Raw genomic sequence first — 11,810 nt, forward strand, 5'->3', positions numbered from 1 at the left:
ATAATATAAGGGTTGAGAATGCAGGTCACTTAACCTCTGTGTGCCTCAATGTTCATCCTTTAACAAAGCTTGACTACCCAGATGACAATGTGCCAAGTGGCATATGCCTTTTCTACCAAACACCTTGTTGATTATGAGTGCTTAACATACGTAAAGTATGTAAGTCACACCTCCTTTTTCAGTCAGTATTCTCCCCTGCAAGCTGTAGTTAACCACTAATGGTTTTCTGCAATAAATAGATTTACTGGAAAGCCAGTGGGGGTTCACAGAATAGGAAAGAGGCAGTTTAGAAAAAGGGCAGGAGGAATCAAGGATGCCACAGAAGCAGTAGCAAGAGCCACGCCTGTCACTCCAGGAACTGGTATGGCCTAGGAGCCCCTCTGCCACTTAATGCATCTGACCTCCAAACATTTTGTCCATTTTGTCCATCTGCTCCCAAACTTCAGACTCCTGGAAACAGGGATACATGGGTGAGTTTCTGGCATGGCTCTTCCTGCCCTCCCTGCACTGTATCAAGAGTGGGTAGAAGATATATCTGACCCCCTCGGTTTCCACAGTGGGAGGTGGCAATGGAGAGCAGTCACTGGGATCTGTCCTTTTGCCAACAGTACATAAAATAGAGAATTCTACCCGTAGGAATATGTGGTGCCTAGAGCAGAGGTGTGTGGATTCTGGGTAGTCAAAACAAAACAAAACAAAACAAAACAAAAATCACAGCTATCTGCTTTACTCATGTAAGGCTTCAGATTTTCCTCAGTAGCTCTATGAGCAGTGATATGCTGCTAAGTGTTTAACAACTGGTTCTCTGGCCTTGATTTGTAGCAATTGTACATTTCCACAGGGCAAATGCTCCTGCTGCTCCTGCTGCTGCTAAGTCACTTCAGTCGTGTCCGACTCTGTGTGACCCCATAGATGGCAGCCCACCAGGCTCCCCTGTCCCTGGGATTCTCCAGGCAAGAAGACTGGAATGGGGTGCCATTGCCTTCTCCAATTCATGTGGCCAATTTCAAGCTACCCCCATGACATCAGGGCAGATGGAGATACACAGTAGTGTACTGCTGTGTAATATTTCAGCTATATAGCCCGGCCAGATGTGAATTACCTCCAGTGCATGGATGACAGTAAAGTGTGGCAAAATAATTAGGGAGTGATGAGTTTTGAGTATTTGTTACCTTTGTTAACATAATTTATTTAATTGTAAGTTTATACAATAAGGAAATGACCAGATGGCTCAATTGGTAAAGAATCTGCCTGCCAGTGCAGGAGACTCGGGTTCGATCCCTGGGTTGGGAAAATCCCCTGGAGGAGGAAATGGCAATCCTCTCCAGTATTCTTGCCTGGACAATCCCATGGACAGAGGAGCCTGGCGGGCTACACTCCATGGGATCACAAAGAGTAGGACATGATTGACCACTCATGCATGCACTTAAACGATTTCATTTTTAATGATAGCTGTATTTTAGCACATGGCTTGCAAAATTTTTCAGAAAACCTTTGAGCCAGTTCCAGCATTCTATTGCCCATGAAGTGGGTCAGTAATGCTATTGAGAGAAACAGATTGAGAGATTTGAGAGATTCCTTACACAGTAAGATGCTTGGTGGAGAGGCCTAGGGCCTGGGGAATTTGCACAGCAGTCTAACAATGGGGACTATCAGCAACAGAATAATAATCAGTTCAGTTCAGTCGCTCAGTCATGTCCGACTCTTTGCGACCCCATGAATCACAGCACGCCAGGCCTCCCTGTCCATCACAAACTCCCGGAGTTCACTCAGACTCAAGTCCATCGAGTCAGTGATGCCATCCAGCCATCTCATCCTCTGTCGTCCCCTTCTCCTCCTGCCCTCAATCCCTCCCAGCATCAGAGTTTTTCCAATGAGTCAGCTCTTCACATGAGGTGGCCAAAGTACTGGAGTTTCAGCTTCAGCATCATTCCCTCCAAAGAAATCCCAGGGCTGATCTCCATCAGAATGGACTGGTTGGATCTCCTTGCAGTCCAAGGGACTCTCAAGAGTCTTCTCCAACACCACAGTTCAAAAGCATCAATTCTTCAGCATTCAGCCTTCTTCACAGTCCAACTCTCACATCCATACATGACCACAGGAAAAACCATAGCTTTGACTAGACGGACCTCTGTTGGCAAAGTAATGTCTCTGCTTTTGAATATGCTATCTAGGTTGGTCATAACTTTCCTTCCAAGGACTAAGCGTCTTTTAGTTTCATGGCTGCAATCACCATCTGCAGTGATTTTGGAGCCCAGAAAGATAAAGTCTGACACTGTTTCCACTGTTTCCCCATCTATTTCCCATGAAGTGGTGGGACCAAATACCATGATCTTCGTTTTCTGAATGTTGAGCTTTAAGCCAACTTTTTCACTGTCCACTTTCACTTTCATCAAGAGGCTTTTTAGTTCCTCTTCACTTTCTGCCACAAGGGTGGTGTCATCTGCATATCTGAGGTTATTGATATTTCTCCCGGCAATCTTGATTCCAGCTTGTGTTTCTTCCAGTCCAGTGTTTCTCATGATGTACTCTGCATATAAGTTAAATAAGCAGGGTGACAACATACAGCCTTGACGTACTCCTTTTCCTATTTGGAACCAGTCTGCTGGTCCATGTCCAGTTCTAGCCGTTGCTTCCTGACCTGCATACAAATTTCTCAAGAGGCATATCAGGTGGTCTGGTATTCCCATCTCTTTCAGAATTTTCCACAGTTTATTGTGATCCACACAGTCAAAGGCTTTGGCATAGTCAATAAAGCAGAAATTGATGTTTTTCTGGAACTCTCTTGCTTTTTCCACGATCCAGCGGATGTTGGCAATTTGATCTCTGGTTCCTCTGCCTTTTCTAAAACCAGCTTGAACATCAGAAGTTCACGATTAATAATAGTGTCTGTCATTTACTTAGTAAAACACATTCTTACTCAACATTCCACTCATTTTTGATCCTCACAACAAACTCAAGAAAAAGGGAAGCAAGCTATGTAACAGGTAAGGGGATGAAGAGTCAGAGAGCTGAAGTGACCCCTGACATGTGGAGCTGACACTAGAATTGGGACTTTGAGATTTCCAGTTCACAGCTTGTCCCATGCCATCCTATTTCTTTGAACCCCCTGCCTTCACTGGGAGAGCCACTTACATAGTCTGGGATGTTCTACATCAGCCCTTATTCCCCAAATTCATTTCAGGGGCCTCTCTTGTGTCTTCACAAATAATGAAATAAAGTTGGAGGCTCATAGAGTGGGCAATGATGACCCATTGTGTTAGCAGCTTTGATAGCTGCACCCAACGTTGGCCACCAATGATCCTTACCCCCTGGTATTCATGTCCTCAGACTCCTACCTAGAAGAGGGCTGACCTGTGCGACCGAGTCAGTACTGCAGGAGTGACTGCGTGTGCCCTCTGAAGCCAACTGTTAATGGCGCTGCAGCTTCTGCCTCTTTTCGAATCCCTGGGGGAAGTGCCCTCAGCTCTTATGCTTTGCAGGTTGCCAGCAGAGGGCTGTGCAAACACCCAAGCAGCCCTGTGGGGAAGCCCACGCCGGAAGGAACTGACAGCCCCGACAGCCGGCACCACTTGCTAGCGTGAAAGTGAGCCACCTCGGAAGTGGACTCTCCAGCCCCCACCAAGCCTTCATAGGACTGCCTCTTGGGCTAACATCTGATGATAGGCTCATGAGAAACCCCAAGTCAGAATCACCCAGCAAAGTGCTCCCAAAGTATTGACCCACAGAAACTGTGAGCTATGACCAATGTTTATGTTGTTTTGAGCCACTTAGTTCTTGGGTAATTTGTTACACAGTGGTAGATAAACTGGATTTATTTTTTTTCAGAGCTGTACCATATGGGCTGTGGGTAATCTTAACTACAGAGAGGTGTTAGGGGCTTAAGGAAGCATTTTAAGTAAATTGTTTTTTGTGTTGTTTTTGTTTTCCACCAAAGAAATCGGATTCTCAGTTCGACCTTAGAGGGTTTTGTACAGTTAAACTAGAAATGCATTTTCTCTTTAATGCTTTTCTAAATGAGTGCCGCTCTAATACTGAGAACATTTGCAAGTCTGAAGAGCAAGGCTCGTGAACTGGCACTCACTCAGGCACCCTTAAGTCATCTCATAGACCTTTGGACCCCCGCCTTCACTGTCGCTTTTGGGTCTCTGGGCCATGGCTTTGCCTGCCCTTTGGAAAAGCCTGAACAAGGGAAAATAACGAAACAAATCTACTAGGAAGGGGAAAGGGTAGAGACCCCACTAGATGTTGGAAGTGGAAATCTTAAAATCATTTCCAAAACATCAGCCCCAACACCCGCTGGGAGGCTGAGCCGTCACCTCTTCTCCCGGTGTCTCCACCCACTGAAGTTCGCTCCTAGAAAAATCTGCTTATGTCCCCAAGAGCTCTGGAGAGGATCTTGGCGTAGAGAGGCTGTTGTGCCTACTGAGAGGGTGGGAGCCAGGGTTATACCGGCTCCTTGGCGCGTTTTCTCTAAGCTGGACGAGGCTGCGTGTGGACCTCCGAACCGTGGCCTGAGACGAGGCGACCTTGCGCGGGCGGGAGGAGCCTGGAGGTGGGACCCTGAAGGCGCGCCTCGCCGGCAAAGGCAACCCGCGCGGAGCGCGCACGGCCACTGAGCGCCGGCGCCTCCAGCATGGAGTGGGAGCTCAACTTTCTGCTCTACCTGGCGCTCTTCTTCTTTCTGCTCTTCTTACTTTTCCTCCTGCTCTTCGTGGTCATCAAACAGCTGAAGAACTCGGTGGCCAATACGGCCGGGGCGCTCCAGCCCGGGCGCCTCTCCCTGCACCGGGAGCCTTGGGGCTTCTCCCGCGAGCAAGCGGTGTGACGGGCGCCGCGCGGACACTGGCGGGAGGGCATGGAACTGTGCGGGCACCGGGCTGGGGCTCGGCCTCGATTCTCTGGCCGCACGGCCTCCCGGGTTCTAGGGCCAGGCTCGGCTGCCTCGCTGGCAGGTCCGTTTGGGCATGGGAGCTGTTGGCAAATGGGCGAGTTTCTCTGCTCCTCCGGGAAGCTAGGGGCTCACGGCGCGCTGGGATGTCAGGGATGACGGATGCCTGGGGTCTGGGCTGGTGGTGTGCTTTTAGGGAGGGACCCTAAGCTTTTCCGGGGCGGGGAGAAATACAGAAAAGAGAGAAGGTTAGCTTTTGAAGCCAGAATGGCTCTGAGCACCTGCAAGCTCTTCTTTCCAGTCCAGCTGCATTTTTATCTTGTACCCCAGGGATCCAAAAGTAAATTATTCAGATGATTCAGTCCAGGCACTTTCAAACAAAATCGAATGTCAACCTAACCTTTGGGATAAGAGACAGGAGAAAACAAGTCACACTCGGAGTATTCCACATACCGCTTTGAATGTCTGTGCTGTGGTAGACCCTATGTGGGATTCAAGTGGCAGTGCGCGGGAGAGAGGACTGAGTGCCCCATTTGTTATGGGGTTTCTCCCCTTCCTCCCGATCCCTGCTCCTATTCTAGACTCCGACCATGGAGGTGCCTGCGGATTGCTGTAGCGGGTAGGTTTAGAATCAGCAGGAGGGTGAGCGTTAGAGTGGGAGTCACTGGGAGATTTCTTGGGGTTGCCATGGAGGGCTGAAGAAATGAGGCCATTTACGCGTGGTAGGGCAACAGGGATGGATAACAGGGGAAGATCGAGGCTGACATTTCTGCCAGGCTGCCCTAGGTAATTAGAATGATTAGATTGATGGGCTGAAGTAACTTCTCACCCGTGTGCCCTAAGTACCCTCCGGGCAATGTTAGTTCGGGAAATAACTTCATCTTCCAGGTGCTCTTTCCTCAGTCTTTGCCATCTCAGGTTCTGGAGCGGAGCTGCTGCCCTGGGCTGGTGTGTGGAGGACGGTGGAGTTACGGGCCGGTAACCAGGCGGGAGTAACCAGAGACAGACGACTTCTGCGATGGTAAGCAGGGACCACCCTTGGTTTTGCTTTGTAAGACCCAGGCCCTTACAAAAGTGAGCGTTCAAGATGAAGCAAATGGGTGCAGTGACATAAAGGGCTTCACTCCTACTCAGAGCCAGTGAGCTTCTACAGGAACCAAGGCGCCAAACCAACTCCCAACCTAGTACAGCATCTAGGTAGAGGATCATAAAAATTAGAATGGGATGTGAGAAATGATTGCGATTGATAAATATGCCCTATTGGAAAATAGAACAGGGGTTCTTGAAGTTGAAATATGTAATGCAGATATAGTTTGTCTTTTCAATAAGGGAAGATTTGGGTTCAGCCATGTTTAGGGTAAAATAAGCCATCCATATGACTGCAACACTGAAAACACTTATTAATTTTAGGCACAAAGACAGACCATGTAGAAAGGCTAAAAACAACAAAATGCTAAGTGTTAACCTAAATTGAGAATATGAAAGTGAAGTGGAAGACAATTATTTTAATAATTCAGTAGAAGGAAAAATAGTCTCAGTACTTATGGGGAAAGTTTTGGTCTGAGACATTCAGATAACTTCCTACATTCAAATAACTTCCTATTTCACTTTACTGGAATGGCGCTATTGTGAATAAAGTAAGCAGTTTATTTTAAATATAAGGTCATAAATAAATTCATATATATACATTCACATATATACATATATATGAAATCATATATATGTATGAATTTAAAATGTCATAAGTAAATTCATACACACACATATATATATATGAATTCATATATATGTATATACACACACACAAATACCTGTCTTTATGGAAGGTGTAATAAGACTTTATTTGAATTCCCAGTTTGAATCCCAGAATCAACTACAGTGATTCTAAATTGCCCTCTAATTGGTTGACACCCCTACAGTGACATTTAGTTATAGTTGTATGAGTGTGGGAGTAGTTAATAAGCAGTAATAGTTTATAAGGATGAAAACAATCACTTCCTAATTTATAAATAATCAGAATGCAAATTATTTTAACCACATATTTGACTTGATTTTATAATCCTTTATTCTTCCTAGTAATGCCACTGGTGTCCAAAGGTTTAAACCACCCCTGACTCTTCTAGACAGGAGACTGGAGAACTCAGGGTGAGTAGTTTGCTGCCACCCCAGTTTTAAGTCAATCTCTTTGCTGGTTCTATTAACTCAACTTCCTACGAAAGGAGTGTTTGTCTTTCTTTTTTGTAGCCAGTGCCATTTTTATGACCTCCTCAGAATCTAATTCATGAGTTACTAAGTTCCCATTTCTACAGGCAAAAATGAATACTTACTCCTATTGTCCAATCTCTGCCTTGAGCCTGCCCTAAACCCTGGGAATTAAAGAGTCTCATACTGCCTTGTTCTATTCATTTATTCAGTCGCAGTTGTTGTTTTTCAAAACCCAACATAGACTGATCTCTCACATTAGAACTACTTTTGAACTCAAATTTTTTCCTACCTGTATACATTCTTTTTTTAAAAAAAATATTTATTTACTTGGTTGTGCCCTTATTGTCATGTGAGTTGCAGCATATCTTAATTGTGGCATACAGTATATAGTTCCCTGACCAGGGATTGAACCCAAGCCCCCTGCATTGGGAGCTCAGAGTCTTAGTCACTGGACCACCAGGGAAGTCCTAACCTGTATACATTCTTGATCTAGTGCTCCCGCATCCACAATGGTTTAGGTCATAGGCTTGTAGATATTGATTGCTCCATCCACTGACCACACCCTGGTCCTGACAGTTACTACACTAAGTCTGTTTTTGAAGACAGTGTATATATGAGCTGGACATTAAAGCATTTGAAAAGTCAGGAACATTTAAAATAACTGCTCATTATATAACTTGATTATTAAAAATTGCTATATTTTATTTTCAGTAAGAGGTTTTTAGTGATTCTTCAGCAATGTTAGAAGCTGAGTTGAATTTCTTACATCATAAGGAAATGGGCCATAATTCAGTTGTTATATTAATATTCTATTTCAACTGTTCTTATTTCATTGTTGTTTCTAAATTTCAGCTATTTTAAATGACTCAAATTTTATTAGGATGATCTTGATTGTTTCACTGATTTCCAAACTTGAAAATGCAATGAACCTGCAGTTCTACTTGAAAAGATAAACATTATAAGTTGGCTAAGAATGACATCACAGTCACACCTGAAATCTAAAATGTCTAATAAAGTCGATTCCTGTGTCTGAACTTCAGTTTTAAGCACAGCTGTAGACGCAGGACTGATGCCATCTGGTATGATTCCACAGAATAAGAGAAAGTTTTCCCAGAGTGTGCCATGCACTGGCTTTTCTGGGAATGACAAGGTGCCAGGATTTGTTTTTGGTTCACTTGCAGGGGTGGAAACTTGGAACTAGGTGAGTAAAAAAAAAAAAATGCAATATCCCATTTTTAGCTTGACATTTCATGTTTCCAATTATGCCTATAGTTTCAAAATAAGTGCAATAGAGTCGAACATTTTTAATGGCCAAAATTCTGAACATTGTCAATGGTAAAACCATTTAGGATAGTGGTAAATGCTTTTTTTCCCCTAATCCATACCTACTAATATAGAGACTTGCAGAATACTAAGGGTATACTGATGTAATACGAAGAAAGTACTTCCAGAATACTGTACTCTGTTTTTAATTTTTATAACTCCTCTAAGGTACCTGTGCTTATTTAAGCTAAATCCACAATTAATTAAAACTCTGAAACCATTAGGAAATTGCTGTCAGATGTCTATGTTACATACAAGGGAGAATTAAAAATTGAGTTGTAGGTTGTTGATATTGATATTTCTTTTTGGGGGGTTTGAATTAAGGAAATCAATGATAAATTCTTCATTTTTTACTTTGTCTATACAAAATAAAGTTATATATGAAATAATGATCTGGTTAAGTATTGAGTAGTTAGCATCTTACCATATAAGAGTTAGGATAAGCAGAAGGGTAGACCTGTGTTCAGAAGAGTAATCAGAACATAATAGACACTCAAAAAAAAAAAAAAACTTCCTGATGGATCAATCTAAAAATCCTCTTATTTTCCTCAATAGCAGCTATTTTACACAATAAACATGCTCATTTCCTCCACCTCTGGTCTGTTGAGGCTTTGGTGGGTTCAAATAAACTTTTGTTCTATTAATATGATTCTGCTGCTGCTAAATCGCTTCAGTCGTGTCTGACTCTGTGCGACCCCATAGACGGCAGCCCACCAGGCTCCCCTGTCCCTGGGATTCTCCAGGCAAGAATACTGGAGTGGGTTGCCATTTCCTTCTCCAGTGCATGAAAGTGAAAAGTGAAAGTGAAGTCGCCCAGTCGTGTCTGACTCTTCGCGACCCCATGGACTGCAGCCCACCAGGCTCCCCTGTCCATGGGATTCTCCAGGCAAGACTACTGGGGCGCGTTGCCATTGCCCTCTCCTAATATGATTCTATAAAGTTAAACTTACTGAATATGCACATATTCTTCAGGCAAGATATTTTTTACTTTCAGATGAAAATTTTCTTTTTGATAGGGGTTTCTTTTTGTTCTCATGTAGCATGGAGGTTGGGGGCTCAGCTACTGCTGGTACTGCCTGGTTCAGCAGCTCACAGACATCAGGGTCAGAGTGGCCCTGAGGTTCCCATGGCTTTTCCCCTAGGTTCCAAGGTGGTTGTTTCGGTTCCCAGCAAGAAGATGGAGGAAGCCCAAGAGGAAAACAGGGCATGCCAGTGTGAGGCTACCTCTTCTTAAAGAGCTTTCTCAGCAGTCCAACAGCTTTTGCTCACATCACATTGGCCAAATGGTGTCATTGGCCCCTGCTATCTCTAAAGTTGCCTGAGAAATGTAGTTTTGTAGGTGGACATGTAACTACCTTCAACAAAAATCTGAGTTCTCTTCATAAGGAAGAAGGTAACAGTGTATCTTGGGTGAACAACTTGTAGTCTGTGCCCCAAATACAAAATACAGCGGTAAAGAAGCATAACGCTCAAGACGGTTCAAAACAGCAGCTCCTTCACAACAGGCAGCACGCCAAGCAGACTGCTGTGATCTGAGGGTGACTAGAGTGAAGACAGGCCAGGTTTTCTCATGAAACACTTACCAGGACTGACTGCTCTCTCAGCCGATATACCTGTCCCCATCAGGCTTCTCTAGACGAGGACCCTGTGAACCCTTGGACTTTATCGGAGGATGTGCTTGCTTCTTGGAGGCTTGAAACGAGATGAGGAATGTTTTACCTTGCTGCTTCCACATCTGCATTGTTTATCTTTTCTCTCATTTTCCTAAAAAAAAATTTGGTGCAGTCTAGTTGTGTATTTGATCCCCATAAAAGGATCATTCTTTTCTTGTACAGGGGAGGGTAATCTATGTAAAGAAAGGCTACTTTACTCCCTTCTGTGTCTCCACCACCTCATCTAGGAATATCATGGAAGAATTGCTTCTCAGAGCTGCCTCCATAAACAGCCTACATCCTGGCTAAGCAAAGAGAGAAGAAACACTTCCCACATCCAGGGCTGTCCAAAAGAACTTTCTGTGATGACAGAAATGTTCCATATCTGCAGTGTCTAACACAGTAGCCACTAGCCACATGGCTAGTGAACAATTGAAATGTTGCTACTGTGATTGAGGAAGTAAATTTTAATGTTATTTAATTTTAAATACTTTAAATGTAAATAGCCACATGTGGCTAGTGACTAGTGTTGTAGACCAACCTTTCTCTTTCTTGTGTTTTACACCTTGCTGGGTGTGTATGTGGGTGGGGGGGGTGTTGAATAAGTTGTATGCTTGACATTCCATGGTCTTTACTATTCCACCTTGCCATCGAACTTGTCTCCCAGAGGAAAGGGAAAAATGGTATTTTGGAACTAAATTCAGATGTTAACTTGACATTTACACATTGAACATATGTATTTGTATGTGTTTTTGTGTGAATAGAATGGTTTCCTGGGAATAGGTCCTGGGGTTGATTTCAGTGATAACTGAGGATGGGAAAGTGGTGGTGCTGGTCACTTGACTTTCCTAGTGAACATTATGTGTTCCTTGTCATAGTCAGTAGAGCTTCTGTTGTGCAGTTCATTCTGTTACTTTATTTTTGTACTATTGTGGCTGCTAAATGATTATTCCATGTCTGTTTTTCAAAATACTTTGTGATTTATATTTTTTAAAAGGCTATGAAATAAAACATAGTAGCTCAGCCTGTGTGTAAGTGAATTATTATTACCCATACCCTCTGAAGTATTAATTAGGATGAGATAAATGGATGGAAGGAAATATTTATTTTTGTATCAGATTTTCTTTATAATGGGTGTGTCTATATGCCAGTTAATGTTGCCTTTTAAAAATATTTAATGACTCTTTCATTGTATACAGAGTTTGGGTAATCCGTTGGGGAGCAATGGTATCGAGTTAACTCTTTCTTCAAGTCTCTAGATGTTTTTCTATGCTGAGCGTCACTTGACTCTTGTTTACCTGAGTTGTTTGAGTTTGTTTGTCTTTTATTATTGAGTTATTCTTAAAAATATCCTGGACACTGTTTCTTTATCTAGTGTGTGCTTTTTTCCCCTAGTTTGTGGATAGCCTATTCATTTTCTTAACATATCTTTAAAAGAGAAATTTTTATATGGCTGATTCATGTTGATATATGGCAGAAACCAACACAATATTGTAAAGCAGTTATCCTTCAATTAAAAATAAATAAATTTTTTTAAAAGAGGGATTTTTAAATTTAAATCTCTCTACTTTTTTTTGTGTTATTTCTTTCTATGTACTCTTTAACAGAATTCTTCCTTTCTTTTGAGTCACAGAAATATACTCCAGTGCTTTCTTCTAGACTGGAAGTTTTATAGTTTTAGTGTTTACTATGTCTGTTATCCACCTCAGTGTAAATTTTTGTGTATGCTATGAGGTAGG

The 11,810-nt window shown here is 43.0% G+C and overlaps 1 protein-coding gene across 4 annotated transcripts; it reads left to right on the plus strand.

The window, feature by feature from the left end:
- The first annotated feature begins 4,343 nt into the window (after positions 1-4,343).
- On the plus strand, positions 4,344-11,094 carry LOC123334520. 4 transcript variants are annotated; one of them, XR_006552521.2, is made up of 4 exons: positions 4,344-4,955; positions 5,810-5,912; positions 6,968-7,036; positions 9,562-11,094. XR_006552521.2 is itself a non-coding variant. In XM_044946257.2 (4 exons), exons 1-4 carry the CDS (start codon positions 4,859-4,861, stop codon positions 9,635-9,637), a joined length of 345 nt encoding a protein of 114 aa, XP_044802192.2. In that variant the 5' UTR covers positions 4,819-4,858; the 3' UTR covers positions 9,638-11,094. The 4 variants fall into 4 exon arrangements, 3 of the variants coding, with proteins under 3 accessions (XP_044802192.2, XP_044802195.2, XP_044802194.2); XM_044946257.2 differs by having other exon boundaries at positions 4,819-4,955; XM_044946260.2 differs by having other exon boundaries at positions 4,842-4,955; positions 5,795-5,912.
- Positions 11,095-11,810: the final 716 nt, after the last annotated feature.

The sequence above is a fragment of the Bubalus bubalis genome, chromosome 7 (genome assembly GCF_019923935.1).
Source record: "Bubalus bubalis isolate 160015118507 breed Murrah chromosome 7, NDDB_SH_1, whole genome shotgun sequence".
NCBI classification, from domain to species: Eukaryota; Metazoa; Chordata; class Mammalia; order Artiodactyla; family Bovidae; genus Bubalus; species Bubalus bubalis.

Bases quoted from the DNA above. Each gene is read 5' to 3' on its own strand.
- LOC123334520 (XM_044946260.2), top strand. From the start codon at position 4,859: ATGGAACTGTGCGGGCACCGGGCTGGGGCTCGGCCTCGATTCTCTGGC. The intron at 4,956-5,794 runs GTCCGTTTGGGC...CTCTTTCCTCAG, and splicing joins CTCGGCTGCCTCGCTGGCAG to TCTTTGCCATCTCAGGTTCT. The intron at 5,913-6,967 runs GTAAGCAGGGAC...TATTCTTCCTAG, and splicing joins GACAGACGACTTCTGCGATG to TAATGCCACTGGTGTCCAAA.